Genomic DNA, 20,614 nt, shown 5'->3' on the forward strand with positions numbered 1-20,614 from the left:
TTGTAGCAGCTGTTGCCAACTCAACGGCTAGGAGGTATCACTTCTGTAGTGAATACGAGTTCAAAGTTCATACCATTTACAACCAAAGTCCATGCTGATGTTGGCTTAGTTATTATCTGAACCATTCTGACATCGGATCGTCATCCTAAATGTACCCGGAACAGGAAGTTATATTTTTGTCAATGGCTTTTATAGTGGAGGGAGAGGGGTGTGTCTGAAAAGTTTATAACCCATGTCTCTTCACAGGGGCGGGCCCCTGGTTGAACAGAAGCCAAGCTTATGAAAACCCAAATCTCTCATTTGGAAGCTAAAATTACATTTCATCTCTTCACAAATAATTTCATATTCAAACATTTGAATTAAACAACAATTCCATGTGAATCCGATACCTCTGACGTTTAGACTTTCCACAGAGTTTATGTCATTCTGTCATTGATTTTTATTTTTTGGGGGGTGGATCAGCTTAATATTGCGTAAAGAATGTTACTTCCAATGTAATTGTCTGCATCATTTCCAATCCCCCATATTTTTTGGGGTAAATATATATATCCATACACGCATGCATACATATACACATATATACAGTGGGGAGAACAAGTATTTGATACACTGCCGATTTTGCAGGTTTTCCTACTTACAAAGCATGTAAGGTCTGTAATTTTTATCATAGGTACACTTCAACTGTGAGAGACGGAATCTAAAACAAAAATCCAGAAAATCACATTGTATGATTTTTAAATAATTAATTTGCATTTTATTGCATGACATAAGTATTTGATCACCTACCAACCAGTAAGAATTCCGGCTCTCACAGACCTGTTAGTTTTTCTTTAAGAAGCCCTCCTGTTCTCCACTCATTACCTGTATTAACTGCACCTGTTTGAACTCGTTACCTGTATAAAAGACACCTGTCCACACACTCAATCAAACAGATTCCAACCTCTCCACAATGGCCAAGACCAGAGAGCTGTGTAAGGACATCAGGGATAAAATTGTAGACCTGCACAAGGCTGGGATGGGCTACAGGACAATAGGCAAGCAGCTTGGTGAGAAGGAAACAACTGTTGGCGCAATTATTAGAAAATGGAAGAAGTTCAAGATGACGGTCAATCACCCTCGGTCTGGGGCTCCATGCAAGATTTCACCTCGTGGGGCATCAATGATCATGAGGAAGGTGAGGGATCAGCCCAGAACTACACGGCAGGACCTGGTCAATGACCTGAAGAGAGCTGGGACCACAGTCTCAAAGAAAACCATTAGTAACACACTACGCCGTCATGAATTAAAATCCTGCAGCGCACGCAAGGTCCCCCTGCTTAAGCCAGTGCATGTCCAGGCCTGTCTGAAGTTTGCCAATGACCATCTGGATGATCCAGAGGAGGAATGGGAGAAGGTCATGTGGTCTGATGAGACAAAAATAGAGCTTTTTGGTCTAACTCCACTCGCCGTGTTTGGAGGAAGAAGAAGTATGAGTACAACCCCAAGAACACCATCCCAACCGTGAAGCATGGAGGTGGAAACATCATTCTTTGGGGATGCTTTTCTGCAAAGGGGACAGGACGACTGCACCGTATTGAGGGGAGGATGGATGGGGCCATGTATCGCGAGATCTTGGCCAACAACCTCCTTCCCTCAGTAAGAGCATTGAAGATGGTCCCGTGTGGCTCAGTTGGTAGAGCATGGCGCGTGCAACGCCAGGGTTGTGGGTTCATTCCCCACAGGGGGACCAGGATGAATATGTATGAACTTTCCAATTTGTAAGTCGCTCTGGATAAGAGCGTCTGCTAAATGACTTAAATGTAAATGTAAATGTCGTGGCTGGGTCTTCCAGCATGACAACGACACGAAGCACACAGCCATGGCAACTAAGGAGTGGCTCCGTAAGAAGCATCTCAAGGTCCTGGAGTGGCCTAGCCAGTCTCCAGACCTGAACCCAATAGAAAATCTTTGGAGGGAGCTGAAACTCCGTATTGCCCAGCGACAGCCCCGAAACCTGAAGGATCTGGAGAAGATCTGTAGGGAGGAGTGGGCCAAAATCCCTGCTGCAGTGTGTGCAAACCTAGTCAAGAACTACAGGAAACGTATGATCTCTGTAATTGCAAACAAAGGTTTCTGTACCAAATATTAAGTTCTGCTTTTCTGATGTATCAAATACTTATGTCATGCAATAAAATGCAAATTAATTACTTAAAAATCATACAATGTGATTTTCTGGATTTTTAGATTCCGTCTCTCATAGTTGAAGTGTACCTATGATAAAAATTACAGACCTCTACATGCTTTGTAAGTAGGAAAACCTGCAAAATCGGCAGTGTATCAAATACTTGTTCTCCCCACTGTACATACACATACCTATATAGACATACATACTTTTTTAAAGAATATACCTTTATTATTATTCCCCGCAACCCTACCACCGATCCCCCAATTGGAGTAAACTAATAAACACTTCTGTTTTTACCTTCAATTTATACATCTTATACCCATCTTACAGACACAGTCTACTTTACAATAGTTCTCTCTTGTTTGTTCTTAGTCCTTCCTCTATTTCTGATGTCCATCCAATTTTATTTCCACTTGTAACTGTGCTATTTCACAAAAGCTCCGCACCTATACACATTTCACAGATCCCGTATGCCCTACATTGTTTATCTTGTTATTAGTCCCACCCTTCAGTTCCACTCAACCCCTCCCATCTATCTTCCAACATCATCCATTTCGGATTTTTATTTGCCATATATTTTTCAACTGTGCTGTGATGCTTCACAAAAGACTTGAACCTTCCTATTCTCATAGCTTCTACAGATTGTAAATTAAAAATAAACATTTTTGCTAAAATAATTATTATATTATTGATTGATTGACTATGGCTTTTCAAGTCACCCAGTATTGCTATCTGTAGCGTTAGTTCTAGACAAATGTTGCAATTCTTCAGCCATTCCTGGACCTGTGACCAAAAACGAGCTACATATGGACAATACCAAAATAGATGATCTAATGACTCTGCCTCCTCACAACAGAATCTGCAGAGCTGGGAAGATTGTATACCCCATATATATAACATTCTATTAGTTGCAAGAATTTTGTACAGTAATTTAAATTGAAAAATTCGAAGTTTTGAATCCGGCGTTGTTTTGCGTATCAATTCATAAACCATGTGCCATGGAATGGGTACATCGAAAATCTCTTCCCAACTATTTTGCAATTTATATGGCACAGCTGTCAGTTTTTTGGTCCTTAAATGAAATTGGTATATGTTTTTATTTATCACACTTTTCTTTAACAATTTATGTTCTTTAATACAGGGCCGACATACAAGTTCCTTATTTTTTTCCCCTTCTACTTGCCTCTTCCATTTTTGTGGTAATGCTGCAATTAATTGGTTGTAATTTTGGGTAGAGCAGACATTTCCATATGTCTGTGTTAGCTGCATGTGTGACAACTCCACCAGTCCTATTTATGATATCATTCACTAAAATTATACCTTTTTTTAAAAATTTCTTCGATAAATACAGTTTTTTTTAATCAATTACTATATTTGAATTTAACCACAATATTTGTTGTACTATTTGTTCCGTCCTTTCAGGTGGATTAAACTGAAATTGCAACCAACTTTCTAAGGCTTGTTTAAAAAATAAGGATATTTTGGATATTATTTCCTTTTCAAACAACCGAAAGTGAGCAGGTGTAATCTGAATAAAGGAAAAAAGGCCCTTCTTGAACATAGGATGAGACATTCGTACCAATTTACTAGAGAACCAGTTTGGATTTAAGTATAACTTTTGTATGACTGATGCCTTTAGTGAGAGGTCTAATGCTTTAATATTTAATCATTTCTGCCCTCCGAATTCATATTCGTTATATAAATAGGCCCTTTTAATTTTATCTGGCTTGCCGTTCCAAATAAAATGGAATATTTTTTGTTCATATAATTTAAAAAGCAGGTCACTAGGTGTAGGCAAAACCATAAGCAAATAGGTAAACTGTGATATGACAAAAGAGTTAATCAGGGTGATTTTTCCACAAATAGACAGGTATTTTCCTTTCCATGGTAGCAAGATCTTATCTATTTTTGCTAACTTTCTATAAAAATTTATTGGAGTGAGATCATTTCTTTCTTTTGGGATTTTTATACCGAGTATGTCCACATCTCCGTCAGACCATTTAATTGGTAAACTACATGGCAATATAAAATGTGTATTTTTTAGTGATCCAATACGTAATATGGTACATTTATTTCATTTGGTTTTAATCCAGAGAGGATAGCAAAGGTATATAGATCCTCTATGAGGCCCTGGAGAAACTCTAGTTGTGGTTTTAAAAGAAAACATGAATCATCAGCGTACAATGACACCTTAGTTTTTAAGCCACGGATTTCTAATCCCTTAATATTAATGTTTGATCTAATTTTAACAGCTAACATTTCGATGGCAATAATAAATAGATATGCCGATAGTGGACAACCTTGTTTTACTCCTCTAGATAGTTTAAAACTTTCTGAGATGTAGCCATTATTTACTATTTTACACCTAGGGTTACTATACATAATTTTAACCCATTTTATAAGAGATTCCCCAAAATTGAAATATTCTAGGCATTTATATATAAACTCCAGTCGTACTTTATCAAAAGCCTTTTCAAAATCAGCTATGAAAACCAGGCCTGGTGTCCCTGATATTTCATAGTGTTCTATTGTTTCCAGTACTTGCCTTATATTATCTCCAATGTATCGTCCATGTAAAAAACCTGTCTGATTAGGATGAATAATATCTGACAACTTTTTTTATTCTATGCGCCAAGCATTTTGCTAGGATTTTTGCATCACAACACTGAAGTGTAAGAGGTCTCCAATTTTTTTAATTGGACTGGATCTTTATATATACCACTTGGGTCCTGTTTCAGTAATAATGATATCAGACCTTCTTGTTGCGTGTCTGATAATCTACCATTTATATAGGAGTGGTTAAAACAAGCTAATAATGGTCCTTTGAGTATATCAAAAAAAGTTTTGTATACTTCCACTGGTATGCCATCCAGCCCTGGAGTTTTCCCATCCTTAAAGGCCCCAATTGCATCAAGCAGTTCCTCCTCTGTAATTTGGCCTTCACATGAGTCTTTCTGTACAGATGTTAATTTTACATTATTAATAGGAAAAAAATCCATACAATTAGTTTCAGTTAGTGGAGATGGAGGAGCCTGAAACGAAAACATATTCTTAAAGTACTTTACTTCCTCTTTCAAAATATAATTTGGTGAATCATGCGTGACTCCATCATTTGTAACAAGTTTTAATACTTTTTTGGGGGTAGCATTTCTATATTGAAGATTGAAAAAGAATTTGGTGCATTTTTCCCCATATTCCATCCAGTTCGCTTTATTTTTATAATATATTACACTGGATCTTTCTTGAATAAGTTCCTCCATTTCTTTTTGTTTTTCCTCTAACTTATTCTGTGCCTCTATGGTACCGTTTTTATTGCTATCTAACTGTACTGTTAGTCCTTCAATTTCCTTTGTTAATATGGACTCTTTTGATCTAAATTGCTTTTGTTTTATAGATGAGTACTGAATTGCATGGCCTCTAAAGGCACACTTAAAAGTGTCCCATACAATAAGGGGATCTGCTGTACCTATGTTATGTCTGAAAAAGTCAGTTATAAAATCTTCTGTCCTAGTTCTAAACAATTTATCATCTAGTAGACTTTGATTAAATTTCCAATATCCTCGCCCACGTGGAAATTCTGTAAGAGAAATATATATGCCAATTATGTGATGATCCGACCGCATTCTGTCCCCTATCAACACTTTTTTAACTTTTGGTGCCAGAGAGAATGGTATAAGAAAGTAGTCAAGACGACTAGCTTGATTCAGCCTCCGCCATGTATATCTCACTAAATCAGGGTATTTAAGTCTCCATATATCCACTAATTCCAATATATCCATGACATTCATGATTTCCTTAAGTGCCTGAGGGTGATAGTTTGTAGTGAGATTTCCTTTACGGTCTATAGAGGTATTTAAGACCGTATTAAAATCTCCCACTATAATAATAGAGTCTAGTGTTGCTTGTAGAGTTGATAAATTCTTATATATATTTTCAAAGAAGCTTGGATCATCATTATTCGGACCGTATAGGTTAACAAGCCATATTTGTTTATTGTCCAACAACATATTTAAAATAATCCATCTACCTTGAGGATCTGTTTGGACAATTTGCACATTTGGATCAAAATTATTGTTAATTAAGACCATCACCCCTTTTGAATTTCTTTGCCCATGGGAGAAATATATTTTGCCCCCCCAGTTCTTTTTCCACAAAACTTCATCTAAAACTGTTGAATGGGTTTCCTGTAAACAATAGATATTATAATCCTTCTCTTTTAGCCAGGTAAATACTGATCGTCTTTTCTTATCTGCTAAGCCATTACAATTGTAACTGGCTATACTTATTTCACCACTTACCATAATGAGACACACCTTTCATTCTTTTAATCAGAATATATTTTTGTAAACGTACTATTAAAAAGTAACATAATGATTGAGTGTCTATATAGTTGTACCATGATATTTGCATTTCTATTAAGTAAACCTCCAATTGGTCCCTACTATTCCACCCGCTAAAAGGCCTCATCCCGAGTTGGCTTGTCATCCCAATGCCCGGCAGACCACCCTCGACCCCCTGTATCCCATAGCCCTGAACCGACTGGGATCCATTCTTTGAAAAGAGCATACAGTGCCATTTACCGGATTGTAGTAGATCAGTTGCCATATGCATTTCCATCGCCCTCACCTCGATTTGTATTATATATAGCTGTGGATCATCCTCTATTGTCCCTTAACATCTTTTACTTCAACTTAATTTAGTGGGCATGAATAATTTAGGACCCAACCAGTTAGGAGGGTGAGAGTGTAGTTAGTTGTCTTCTGTTATTTAAACTGTGGTCCTGTGTGGCTCAGTTGGTAGAGCATGGCGCTTGGAATGCCAAGGATCATGGGTTCGACCTCCGCTGGGGCCACCCATAGGTAAAAGGTATGCATACATGACTCCCGAGTGGTCCAGCGGTCTAAGGCACTGCATCTCAGTGCAAGAGGCGTCACTACAGACCCTGTTACGATTCCAGGCAATATCACAATCGGCCGTGATTGGGAGTCCCGTAGTGCGGCGCACAATTGGCCCAGCGTTGTCCGGGTTTGGCCGGGGTAGGCCGTCATTGTAAACAAGAATTTGTTCTTATTTGACTTGCCTAGTTAAATAAAATGACTAAGTCACTTTTATCCAAAGCGACTATCTGCTAAATAGTATATATTACTCATTCAGATCTGTCAGAGGTAGATTGGATGGTTTAACAGTTGATTAGTGATGTATAACACATACTGATTCCGACAGAGGTTTAGTTTTCACACCTCAGCGTGTAGGGAAACTGTTATGTATCTTAGTGGGAGTTTCCCGTAGTGATAGTTTCCACCCAGGAGGATGGGTACAATGGCACTGTTCATCTATAAATCAGTAGTTATACCATTGTGGAGTATTACCAGTGTAGACCATTGTATACTAAATCCCATATACTTAATCACATTTCTCACACTTAATTTGTATTTCTTCATAAACCTCATATTTGAGTTATATAATATAAGTTACATTGAAATGTAATCCTTTATTAACCTCTGCTAATAATATCCAGTGTATGATCTTAACCCTCTTTTGATCTGTTCCTGGATCAGGTGAACGTGTGATGAAGCCTCAGATCCTGGAGGTGAACTTCAGTCCAGACTGCGCCCGGGCCTGCCTCCATCACCCTGGTTTCTACGACCACATGTTCCAAACACTCTTCCTGGATCAGGCTGATCAGTGCCCTGTCACTCAGGTCTCATGATGACCTCTAACCCCTGACCTTGAACCCATATTACACCGTTGAAAAGGTCCATTTGGACAATTTGTGTTTCTAGTAGTAATTGATAATGAGTAATGGTCTGGACCAGAGGTGCCAAATACATTTTGCCCCGTGGGCTGCATTCGGTCACTACTGAGGTCCAGAGGATCTGCTGCATTCGGTCACTACTGAGGTCCAGAGGATCGGCTGCATTCGGTCACTACTGAGGTCCAGAGGATCGCACTTCAAATGTATTATATTTCCTCTTCATCAAAATTAGCAAATAAATTGTTTTTAAATCACTTTTGGAGTTTTCTATGCTCCCTGACTGTCTAGTCAGACTGTCTGGCTTTTGTGGAGCGATGGGTAACGATGTTTCGTGGGTGACTGTTGTTGATGTGTGCAGAGGGTCCCTGGTTCGCGCCCGGGGCGAGGGGACGGACTAAAGTTAAACTGTTACACAGGGAAGACCTTTTTCTGGACAGACACATCAATTTTTAGCTTATATAGGCAAGGAACATTGGGTTTAAATCAGTATTCTCTTTTCTGCTGGGTTTTCTTGGCAAACTTAACTATTATATACTGCCACGTTTCATACTACCTTTTCTCAAATCCAGATTTGTCTGGATCTAGTTAAACTTGGATAATAGCTTTAAAGCACAAGGTACAGTTGTCTAACACAATTGTCATTAAGCTTAACGTTTTCCTTCTGTGAGCAGTGAGCATTTCTCATTCTATGACAACGTTCTCTGGACTCCACGTGTTTTTGGGCAATGAATGAAATTTCACCATTGAATATGCTTTCTAAATAGCTGCAGATCTAGAGTAATTTCTTCCATATCACTAAGCATTAGTTCAGTAATAAATCAGATAACGAAACATCGGGGGGGGGGGGGGTTGAGCTTGATCAACGGTCAATTTATAGCAGGAATAAAAATAAAAAAGTATAAATTATTGCAAAAACCTAAAACCGCAGAGAAATTATAACGTTTTTCTGTAGATTAATTTGTCTTGTTGTAATATTGTTTTTTTGTCATTTGCTTCAATAAAATAGAGAATAGTGCCAATCAGTTGCGAAGGAGCGAAGAAAACTCTGGGGGCGTGGAACTTGAATCTACTAGTACCAGCCACGCGCGCTCACCGCAGATACATTTCAAGAAGTTCTAACAGAAGAGAGGAAGGAGTGTTTTTGCCAATAATGCACTATAACGTTGGATGCTGATAAACCACACAGAAGAAGAAGAATGCGAGTTGTTGATTGCTAGCTCTCGGTTGGGGATATCCATGTTTTCAGCTGATCTGCCGTATGTGAAAGAGAGAGGAGCGGGGCAGACTTTCTGTAAGTATGCAAGGAAAATCCAATGGTTGACATGAAAAACAATGTTTTCTATGTTGAACAGTGTTATATTTGTGCAAAAAAAGCTGCAGATTTACGTATGGGTATTCATTCCCCAGGAGATATCCAAGCAAACGCATGGGTAACCGTTTCAAGGTGTTTGCGTGTCACTTTGTAACACATTTTAGCGGCAATCATTACTAAGCTCTTCAACGCACAAAACACATTATGGGCGCTCCTCGTTATTTCTCAAAATTTGTATGGAAACCAAGAGAGAAAGTCATCGCTATTTGCGTTTCATCACGATTGAGCTCAGTCAGCACTTGTGGGTAGCTTGAGTCAATTCTATAACAGCGGTGATTGATGGCGAGTGGGACTGACAAGTCAGTGGCTGAAAGCTTATCACCTGCAGCACAGACGCTGCATGGGCGGAGGAGTGATCTAAAAGAGAACTGCCGGAAAAATATCTGTTAAACCACGAAGCGCACAGACATCTCCCACTCGCAAAGCTGGCAGACTGAGCTAGGCACCGCTGCTAAAAGCAGAGAGCGCACTAAACCCGAGAGCACAGATGCACCTGGTAAAAATCAATTCCAGTAAGTAATATAATAACTATACATTTACTCTGACACATCGCGACCCGACCAATACTTTAAGAGAAGTTTGCATAGCTAAGAATGAATAGGCTCCATTGTTATGTTAACCGTTTAACCAGTGTGATTCATTCACTTCAAGGTTGCGTCTCCGCATCACTTCAAGGCTGGAGACAGTTGATGTGTGGTCAATTGTTATTATAATGATTAGCCTGAGACAAGTTACCTTGGTTTAATCCTGAGAAAGGGCCTTGGATATCAACAATGTCGATATTATATACCAAACAGATGTGGAGGGATCAACACCCTCTCTGATTCCTCTGGGGGGTCAACCTAACCTGAGGTGGAACTTTACTCCTGCCGAGACTGCTATTTGTGGAGCACAGGCTCCTCCTATATGAGCGTATACTACACTGCTCAAAAAAATAAAGGGAACACTTAAACAACACAATGTAACTCCAAGTCAATCACACTTCTGTGAAATCAAACTGTCCACTTAGGAAGCAACACTGATTGACAATAAATTTTACATGCTGTTGTGCAAATGGAATAGACAAAAGGTGGAAATTATAGGCAATTAGCCAGACACCCCCAATAAAGGAGTGATTCTGCAGGTGGTGACCACAGACCACTTCTCAGTTCCTATGCTTCCTGGCTGATGTTTTGGTCACTTTTGAATGCTGGCGGTGCTCTCACTCTAGTGGTAGCACGAGACGGAGTCTACAACCCACACAAGTGGCTCAGGTAGTGCAGCTCATCCAGGATGGCACATCAATGCGAGCTGTGGCAAGAAGGTTTGCTGTGTCTGTCAGCGTAGTGTCCAGAGCATGGAGGCGCTACCAGGAGACAGGCCAGTACATCAGGAGATGTGGAGGAGGCCGTAGGAGGGCAACAACCCAGCAGCAGGACCGCTACCTCCGCCTTTGAGCAGGAGGAGCACTGCCAGAGCCCTGCAAAATGACCTCCAGCAGGCCACAAATGTGCATGTGTCTGCTCAAACGGTCAGAAACAGACTCCATGAGGGTGGTATGAGGGCTCGACGTCCACAGGTGGGGGTTGTGCTTACAGCACAACACCGTGCAGGACGTTTGGCATTTGCCAGAGAACACCAAGATTGGCAAATTCGCCACTGGCGCCCTGTGCTCTTCACAGATGAAAGCAGGTTCACACTAAGCACATGAGCACATGTGACAGACGTGACAGAGTCTGGAGACGCCATGGAGAACGTTCTGCTGCCTGCAACATCCTCCAGCATGACCGGTTTGGCGGTGGGTCAGTCATGGTGTGGGGTGGCATTTCTTTGTGGGGCCGCACAGCCCTCCATGTGCTCGCCAGAGTTAGCCTGACTGCCATCAGGTACCGAGATGAGATCCTCAGAGCCCTTGTGAGACCATATGCTGACACATGCACATTTGTGGCCTGCTGGAGGTCATTTTGCAGGGCTCTGGCAGTGCTCCTCCTGCTCAAAGGCGGAGGTAGCGGTCCTGCTGCTGGGTTGTTGCCCTCCTACGGCCTCCTCCACATCTCCTGATGTACTGGCCTGTCTCCTGGTAGCGCCTCCATGCTCTGGACACTACGCTGACAGACACAGCAAACCTTCTTGCCACAGCTCGCATTGATGTGCCATCCTGGATGAGCTGCACTACCTGAGCCACTTGTGTGGGTTGTAGACTCCGTCTCGTGCTACCACTAGAGTGAGAGCACCGCCAGCATTCAAAAGTGACCAAAACATCAGCCAGGAAGCATAGGAACTGAGAAGTGGTCTGTGGTCACCACCTGCAGAATCACTCCTTTATTGGGGGTGTCTGGCTAATTGCCTATAATTTCCACCTTTTGTCTATTCCATTTGCACAACAGCATGTAAAATTTATTGTCAATCAGTGTTGCTTCCTAAGTGGACAGTTTGATTTCACAGAAGTGTGATTGACTTGGAGTTACATTGTGTTGTTTAAGTGTTCCCTTTATTTTTTTGAGCAGTGTATATTGATGGTGTTAGTTGATTGTGAGCTGCACTCTGACTAACTTTCAGCCCATAATGTCTGTACTTGCAGTCACATATCATAAACATGTTGCAGTGAATGTTAGAAAAATCAATAACTTGGTTGATGGATAATTTCACTTTTTTTATACTTGAAATGCTACCCAGTTCAATGTGCTGGGACGGATAGAACTGACACAACATGGATAACGCCTGTGAAAATGCCAGATCAAGAGAATGGAGCTATGGTGATGGTTACAGCCGCCATAATATGGCTCAGTGGGAAAGTGCTCCCCCTGCTGGTGAAAGACAGTACCTCACCCAACAGGAAAAGGAACGCCAGTGGCTGAACCATGAGAAAGAAGCTGCCATACGGGCCCACTCCAACTCCCATAGACAAAACTCTCCAATGGACTTCCGTGGACATGGGGCACAAGAGACCCAGCCGCCGCCTCAGTATCATCAGGACCATCACAGAATGGCTCCGAGTCAGAACATAAGGGATTGGCCAAATCTCTATGGACCCTTGAGAGGCCAGGCAACCTCTAATATAACCTTCCACCGCAGTGGAGAGCGAACAGAAACAGGGGCTAAGCATGAACCCCACTTCCCCAGCTATGAGTTTTTGCCCCAACTCCTTGTCGAAAGAGGGCATGAGGATATAACCCATCACCATAAAGCTGACCGGGATTATATGGTTGGTCGGATAGTGAATCATAATCTCCATTACTTGGAAAGCAAATGGCAGATGTTAGATCCCACCCATTCTAATGGACATGCTAGAGGACATTTTAATGAACATTCAAGGGGACATTGTAATTCCTATTACAGGGTTCATTCTACTGAATGCTCAAAGGGAAGTTCTAGTGGACGTTCTAGGGGTGACTCTAGTGGACGTTCTAGGGGTGACTCTAGTGGACGTTCTAGGGGTGACTCTAGTGGACGTTCTAGGGGTGGCTCTAGTGGACGTTCTAGGGGTGGCTCTAGTGGACGTTCTAGGGGTGGCTCTAGTGGATGTTCTAGGGGTGGCTCTAGTGGACATCCTAGAGGTGGCTCTAGTGGACGTTCTAGGGGTGGCTCTAGTGGACGTTCTAGGGGTGGCTCTAGTGGACATTCTAGGGGTGGCTCTAGTGGACGTTCTAGGGGTGGCTCTAGTGGACGTTCTAGGGGTGGCTCTAGTGGACGTTCTAGGGGTGGCTCTAGTGGACGTTCTAGGGGTGGCTCTAGTGGACGTTCTAGGGGTGGCTCTAGTGGACGTTCTAGGGGTGGCTCTAGTGGACGTTCTAGGGTCCGTTCCAGCAGGTCTCCCAGGCTGGACTTCCAGGCTAAGCATGTCAACCCTTTTCAAACTATGACCAACAGTTCTCCAGACATTCAGAACGCCAACATCACTCCAACTGTTCCTATGGTCAACAACGAACACAGTGAAACCACATCAGGATATACAACAGGTCCTGCGAGAGATTCTACATCACTTGTGCAGACCTTTACTATGACTGCACAGCAGTGTGTTTTTACGGATTTCCGTTCCACGGGAGGTACAGAATCTGGTGTTGTTGACCTAAAAGCAGCCCAGGTAACAAATGCAGACACCCATGGTATACTAGGACCTAGTGTTCCTTCCCAAGCCATAACTCAACAAACAGATCATCTTCCTGGCAATGCTGCTCTGGTTTCTCACAAACAGACCTCTACCACCCCTGAACAGCAACATGCTCCCTCTCCTTCTCTCAATGAGACACCTCAGGAAAAACCTCCTCATAAACATAAGATCTCACTCAAGGAAATACAGCACCGGCCCCAGAGTGGTTTAAGATCTAAAAATGGACCTGTAAATGGGAATAACTCAACACAAGACCCCTCTCAGTCCCAACATTCCATCACAGAGAAGATGGACGTTTTACAAGCAGGCAAAACACAACTACATCTTAACACCAAAGACTACCAGGCGAGGCCCCCTGAGAGGTTTAGTGCTGAGGACTCCACTATACGGCTAGAGATTAAGTCCACCCCCAGGTACATGACCCTGACGGCAGTTGCCACCGCTCCGCCGCCCCCCGTGGCTATTGTCCCTCCAATGGGTCCACAGCAATCCCCAGAGCCCATGGAGACAGAGAATGCAGGCAATGAGCTGCCGTTTAAGATTTTACAGGCCTGGTCCATCAACGAACAACAGGCAGAAAACCTGTGGGAAAGAGCTGAAGATGATGTAAGTTCTATCTCTGTCCTAAATGAGACGGTTCAAGTCGAGAGTCTTATGGAGTATGATAAGCCTGTAGATGCATCTGCAACAAGTTCAATGGCATCTACAGGAGAGGACAATGATGAGGTCCTTCAAGTCATCACACAGATGGACAAGAGATCACCTTCACCATTTGTCCACACCAACCCTCAGGCAACTGATATTGTATGCATCGGTGGTGCCCAGACAATCGTGGAAGGTAGCTCTAATGTTGCAGATGAGAGAACTCCTGATTTGTCCACAATTGCTGAAGTTCAGTTCAAGTTATGTGCGCTGCAGCAACTAACAGTCACAGAAGCAAAGCATGGTTGTCTAGAGGCCATATTGGAGCGGTATTGGGGAGGGGATACCTCTAACCTGCTAGAAGTTTTAAAAGATAAAATGGATGAGAAAATCATGCAGGATGTGTCTGCATGGGCAGAGAAGGCAGTGCTTCTCTTTGCAGTCGGTGGTATAACACTGGGGGAAGTGGTCGAGAAGTTTCCCATTCCAGTACATGTTGACACCTGTTCCCAAGTGGGTTACAGGTCATCATGGTTAAATGTCAACGAGAAGCTGAATGACATTGACAAAGATTCTGGAAGAGCTTGGTCTCTGTGGTTCATACCAGATAAAGCAGAGGAGAGTTCCAAAGTGGTTGGGGGTGTCCAGATAGATGACACCTTCCACAGCAAGATGGAGACTGTGGAATTGCCTGCACGACAACCTGTTGTAGCAGAAGCAACAGACTCAGACCTCCCAACAAACGCAGACTCCGAGACGGAAACCCTTTCCCCAATGATTTTGGCCGTCCTCACACCAGAGGATGCTGTGAAACTGCTTGCGGAAACAGAGGCACCAGACGCAGACCTCAAACCGGTCATAGACCTCACAACAGACTTGGACACAGAACCCCTTTCCCCAATGAATTTGACCGTCCTGACATCTGAGGATGCCATGAGACTGTTTTGCCAGATCGAGAATGGTTCTGATCTCCAACTCGCGTCCCCTGAATCCTGCTCTGAAAACAAAGATAAGACACAGACAAAGCAAGTAGAGAATATAGAAAGTGGCAGCTTAGATAAGTCCTGCTACTGTCCTTGTATCATTGAAACTGACAATGGGTTTGAAATGGGCCTATGCTCCAGTTGTCAGAGAGAGAAAGGATTGCAGCAGGGTACAAGATGCATAACAATCGCTCACTGCTTTACCATGTCAGATACAAATGATCAGGAGACAAAGGTCCCTAATGACTCTGGGGCGAAGGCGACTGTTGACAATGAATGCAGGGACAAGAAGCAGATGCATTCAACTGAAGAAGAGGGGGATGACAATCAATCCAGTGACAATAAGACACAGGGTGAAATGCAGCAATGTACAGGCGTCATACCGATCACTGACTTTTTTTTCTGGTCAGATACAAGTGAGGATTCAGATCAGGAGACAGAGGAAAGCTATAATGAACAACATGCTCGGATTGAGGCTCATGCTTCTAATGTTAAAAGGACAGAGCCTGAAACGGATGCCAAAGCACCATGTGAGTCAGCCCAAGAACGTACGACCCAAAGCAAAGTCAGTCCTGGTTCTGAGAATAAGGAAAGATGGCAAGAGAAGGACCAAGACTGTAGGACGAGTACATTACCACTTCCCAAGGTTGAAAACCCCTCTAAGTTAAGAGCTAACATCATAGCAGACAACTGGTGTTCACCTATAGAGGACTGTGGTTCACCTGTAGAAAAGTATGACAAAGTTGCTTACTTTGTCACCCAATACAAAACCTGCAAGTCAAAGAAAAAAGTACAACAAAAAATGGAAAAGGAGAAGACCCTCCATCCAACGTCATCTGACAGGCAAAAGCACAAGAAAAGCCATGGGAGAGCAGAGAGGGGAAGGTCACCATCCCAAACCGCTAAGTGCTCTGGGTTGAAGGCAACTGTGGATAATCAATGCAGGGACATGAAGCCACATGCGTCACACAAGAGGAGACATTCAACTGAGAGTGATGAAACTCGATGTAAAGACAAGAAGAGGGGTTCATCAACTGCGAAAGAGCGTGAGGGCTGTCAATCCAGAGACAAGAAGCCACCGAAGAGGAGACATTCAACTGAGAAAGAGAGAGAGGACAATCAAAGTAGGGACAGGATGTCACAGAAGAGGAGAAATTCAACTGAAACTGAAGGCAGGAACTCTGATTCTAAAGAGTTACAGTGCCAGTTGGTGGACAGAGAGAGGGGCAGTGGAAACTCACTCCCGTGCCCTGGAGTGAAAACCCTCCATGTGCAGGGATCCTCAACTACCACCGTTCCTCTCAAACTCTCCATAAACATCCCCAAAAAGCCTTCCATAAACTCCTCACCCTCAAAACATCCTGAAGTCCCCAGAATGCCAAAGACTAAAGCCCAGAACAAAATTAGCAGACACCGCTCCCCTGCAAAGTCGGTGTCTCCTGTTGTCAAAGAGAGGCAGAGGAATGGCGGCAAACAAAAGCAAACAATTCAATGCTTAAAAATCAGACTGGAAAAGCTGTCCTTGCCCCAAAATCTTGTCAGGAAAGGTTCTCCACCAAGCCGGAAAAGGGAGGAAGGTTCTCCACAAAACCGGAAGAGAGTGGAAGGTTCCCCACCAAGGCAGAAGTTGGTGGCAGATAGAGGAGAGCCTGGGGTTTTAGGGGTAAAGGTTTCTAAGCATCCTGACTTTTCCAAGAAACTAAAACGTAAGGCACAGAGCGACTTGAAATCCCAACAGAATTTGACAAAGATTCCGAAGGTGTTGAATGGAAGTGAGAAAGGAAGGTTTTTAAAAAGTGAGTGTAAGAATGACTCGCTGCCAAGGATTCCGAAGCTTCCGAGGACTCCAGAGGTTTCAAAGGATTGGCATGAGAGAGAGAACAGGAAAGAGACATCTCCCAGTGCTTCACCTGAATCACAAACGCTGGACAAACCTGCAAGAGTGGCACACAAGCCCAAACCTTTTATCAAGCCTGCCAGGCCCAATGGTTACAGCCCAGGTAGTCATGCTTGCCCTAATCCGGCCATGGTGTCACCGTCACATGACAGTGTGGATTTTGGGGCGAAAGTCTCTGCGAAGCAACAGGTGTTCTATGATTGGGAGAGTAGCTATGTCCAGACTCCAACCCCCCGGACTCGCAGGCGATCAGGGTGTCCTCCAGAGGAAGTGGAAGGTCAACAGGCCAGTCCCAGGTCCAGCTCGGAGACCAGGATCATCCGACCCATTCTAAAACGTGTCGATGCTCCAGCGAAACCCAAGCGGAACATCAGATTTCTATTGAATCCAAGGAAGGTGCACTACTTCAATCCCTGTGAATATGAAACTGACGTCATGTTCAACAGGTCTTACACAGATCCGGAAGATGCACCGCGTTCTGATGATGAAGAGGAAGATGTTCCTGTGAACTGCCAGAACACGAATGAACAGCCCCCCGTTAGGGAAGAGAAGCGGCAAGATATAGGGGAGCTGAAGCCTGGACAAAGTGGTGCATGTGAAAAGCGCTTCAAAAGGAAGTGGCAAATGCAGGAACCTGCTGACATTTTCATGAAGAGTATTCGTCAGGCAAAGCATTGGACGAAGTCTCTCAATCATGAACCTCCAAAAGACTTCAGACACTCGGGTAAGGACACCAATCACAAGCCACTGGCTAAAGAAAATGGCATGTATTCCCTCAAGTTTTTGTGTAATATGTATAGCTAGCATTGACATGAAAAACGAACACACAGAATAACACACTACAGGTCAATATTTAGATACATTTTGTTGGATTTCCCGTCATTGACAAGTTCTTCTGGTTACAGCCAAAAAAATGGAGTTTGGTTACAAGTGGTCAGAGAAGCAGAAGAGGCCAAATGAAGTTGAAGGTAAGTCGCAGGCTATGCTAGCCTCGCATGGTAGACTACTTTTACAAATGCCAATGATTTCCCAGTATTCCAAACTGTTGTATATGTATTTTTCCTTTTAGAAAAGTCTCAGACCTAGACTGACTGACTGTTGGGTTCTGATTGGAATCATCTAGATGAAAGGGTATTATGTTATTTATAGGAGCTGAGTAGTGAATGCAAATGTATCATGCTATTTTACACAGGCCTGTGAGTCTGGGTCAATATGACCTAAGCAATCTTGGGAGTCAAAGTGAGAGGGGTGACAGAGAATAGTGGTGAACAGACCGGTGTATTTCCCAACTCTCACAGGATGTGACTTAATACACTACCATATGTAATTGATAAGCGTCATTCCATTTGATTTCAATCACGTTTTGACCGGTCAAACATGTATGGAAAGATTTGTTCAAATCAAGAGAGGTGCAGTCAAAAAGTGATTGCAATCAAATGGAACGACCCATAAAGTAAAGGGAAAACTTGGGGAAATGTACTTGTTCACAGTGTACAAAAACTTCACTAGAAAATCAGCCTTATCGATGAGAATGTCAATACCAACTTGTTAGGTAACTGAAACCTATGTAAGTGTGACATGTGTTGACTGGGTTGGAACATGTTCTGTTCATGCTCTTGAGTATATTCTGAGGCAGTGTTTTCAGGATCCTGTGTACGTTCAATAGATTTTTGAACTGAAAAGTTGCCTTACTGATCCTTCATCTCCACTTGGAAAGCCAGTAGCTGGGTGACGGCTATTTCCTACAGTGTTAATGTGAATATTTCTCACCTTCTCACTTGTGCTTGCCTCTTAGGTTCCTCTCTGAATGCAAGCCCCCTTCACGGTCACCACCCAGGTTCCTCTCAGAATGCAAGTCACGGTCACCACCCAGGTTCCTCTCAGAATGCAAGTCACGGTCACCATCCAGGTTCCTTTCAGAATGCAAGTCCTCGTCACGGTTACCATCCAGGTTCCTCTCAGAATGCAAGTCCCCCTCACGGTTACCATCCAGGTTCCTCTCAGAATGCAAGTCATGGTCACCATCCAGGTTCCTCTCAGAATGCAAGTCCCCCTCACGGTTACCATCCAGGTTCCTCTCAGAATGCAAGTCATGGTCACCATCCAGGTTCCTCTCAGAATGCAAGTCCCCCTCACGGTTACCATCCAGGTTACTCTCAGAATGCAAGTCACGGTTACCATCCAGGTTCCTCTCAGAATGCAAGTCCTCGTCACGGTCACCATCCAGGTTCCTCTCAGAATGCAAGTCTCCGTCACGGTCACCATTCATCCTCCAGCCAGGGGAGAAGAGTTGAGCCAACAGCCAGGCACCATAGCTCTCCCATGGATGAATGGAACAAGCGGTGGTCAGGAGAGACGTGATTCGTAAGCATATCAGTCGGCCGTGACAGGATACACCAGACAGAACAGTAGTTGATGGCAACCTGCAAAGACAATACTTTTACCTCAAACCTGACATCGTGCCTATGCTGTTCTTTAAAAAAAAACTTGAAACCCTACATATTTAGGCTACATTATGCAGTTCACTTTTCTACATGTTTTCATTTTGGACATTTGGACATTTTGTTTGTTTACACTTTTTTTTAAACTATTTCTATAGTAACATTTCTATTGCAGCCAGAACCAAAGCTTAAGGGAAGAAACCAGAATTGTTATATATATATATATTTTTTTAATATGTTCTTTTTTAACACTGTTGGTAAAGTGGGTAAATGTATCATGGATATCGACATTAAATGATGTTTGAAAGCCATTATGTCACTTTGTTTGATGTGATTTCTTGCACTGGTTTATAGTTTTGTGGCCATAGATGTTGTTTTGTGGCCATTTGCTAATTTTTCGGGTATTGAGGAATGTATGTACTTTACAGGTCACTGGTTTTATACTACGTCTTAAATTTGTCAATCCCATGTTTTGTTTTTAATATCTGTCCGTTTTTGTAAGTTTTGATGCTGTATTGTTTTTTTATATATACACCTCTGTTCTGTATTGTTATGGCACTGAAATAATATAAATATAGAACATATGTTTTTGTTGTTACCTGTCCTCTCAGACTACACAACATCCAATGAAGATCATTGTAGTATTATTTACCCCCACCACCAGGCGAAGACCACATTTGAGACACAGTTACACCACCAGAGGGAAGCAAAGTACAATGTTCCTTTCATTTCAGTCACTTGCTTGTGCAAGGCTTCTCAGTTCTCCTATGTGTTGAGACTTGAGAGACTCACATAGGCAAATGGATCAGAACAGATAACAGAGGGGAATCTTCAGTCATATTTTCTGTTTCTACACAACACTTATTGTATATTTATTGGAGAAAGCCAAACAGAAACTGTTGCCTACAAGGACAAGAGTGGTGGAGGCCTGTTAGGTACATGGGTTAATCATTTCCAAGTGACACAGACCTGAACTGGTGTGGGACAGTGACTGCATCTTTACCAACCAATACAGGGGCTACAAGCTATGTATATGTATTGGGAAGACATGGTTGTAATAATAAAAAGCTATTGGAAATGTACTTATAATGGGAACATATATACAGTATGCAATGAATGTATTTTTTTTATAGTAAACCGGTGGTGATGCCACCAATATAATCTAAACTGAGTCAGATGTGTGCGTAAACAAGCCAGAATTAAAACAAAAAGATAATGGTGGCGCAAGGCCAAGGGGAGTTAATAATTTTCATAGAAAGGAGGGAACATG

General features: G+C 42.7%; 2 protein-coding genes across 4 annotated transcripts in view; both read left to right on the forward strand.

Moving 5' to 3' along the window:
• Window positions 1–8,173, forward strand: part of ttll12 (tubulin tyrosine ligase-like family, member 12) — a 42,441-nt gene extending 34,268 nt beyond the window's left edge. The window contains exon 14 of the mRNA XM_071386718.1: window positions 7,723–8,173. Within this exon, the coding sequence (XP_071242819.1) occupies window positions 7,723–7,874 (152 nt within the window). The 3' untranslated portion in view covers window positions 7,875–8,173. The remainder of the gene's footprint in view (window positions 1–7,722) is intronic.
• A 620-nt stretch (window positions 8,174–8,793) lies between these two features.
• On the forward strand, window positions 8,794–19,928 carry LOC139565974 (serine/arginine repetitive matrix protein 2-like). 3 transcript variants are annotated; one of them, XM_071386716.1, is made up of 5 exons: window positions 8,794–9,210; window positions 11,947–17,627; window positions 17,809–17,871; window positions 18,699–19,088; window positions 19,131–19,928. In XM_071386716.1, exons 2-5 carry the CDS (start codon window positions 11,981–11,983, stop codon window positions 19,262–19,264), a joined length of 6,234 nt encoding a protein of 2,077 aa, XP_071242817.1. In that variant the 5' UTR covers window positions 8,794–9,210; window positions 11,947–11,980; the 3' UTR covers window positions 19,265–19,928. The 3 variants fall into 3 exon arrangements, with proteins under 3 accessions (XP_071242817.1, XP_071242815.1, XP_071242816.1); XM_071386714.1 differs by having other exon boundaries at window positions 8,796–9,210; window positions 18,699–19,928; XM_071386715.1 differs by lacking the exon at window positions 8,794–9,210 and having other exon boundaries at window positions 11,686–17,627; window positions 18,699–19,928.
• The last annotated feature ends 686 nt before the right edge of the window (window positions 19,929–20,614 follow it).

This window comes from Salvelinus alpinus, chromosome 37, assembly GCF_045679555.1.
Source record: "Salvelinus alpinus chromosome 37, SLU_Salpinus.1, whole genome shotgun sequence".
Lineage (NCBI taxonomy): Eukaryota > Metazoa > Chordata > Actinopteri > Salmoniformes > Salmonidae > Salvelinus > Salvelinus alpinus.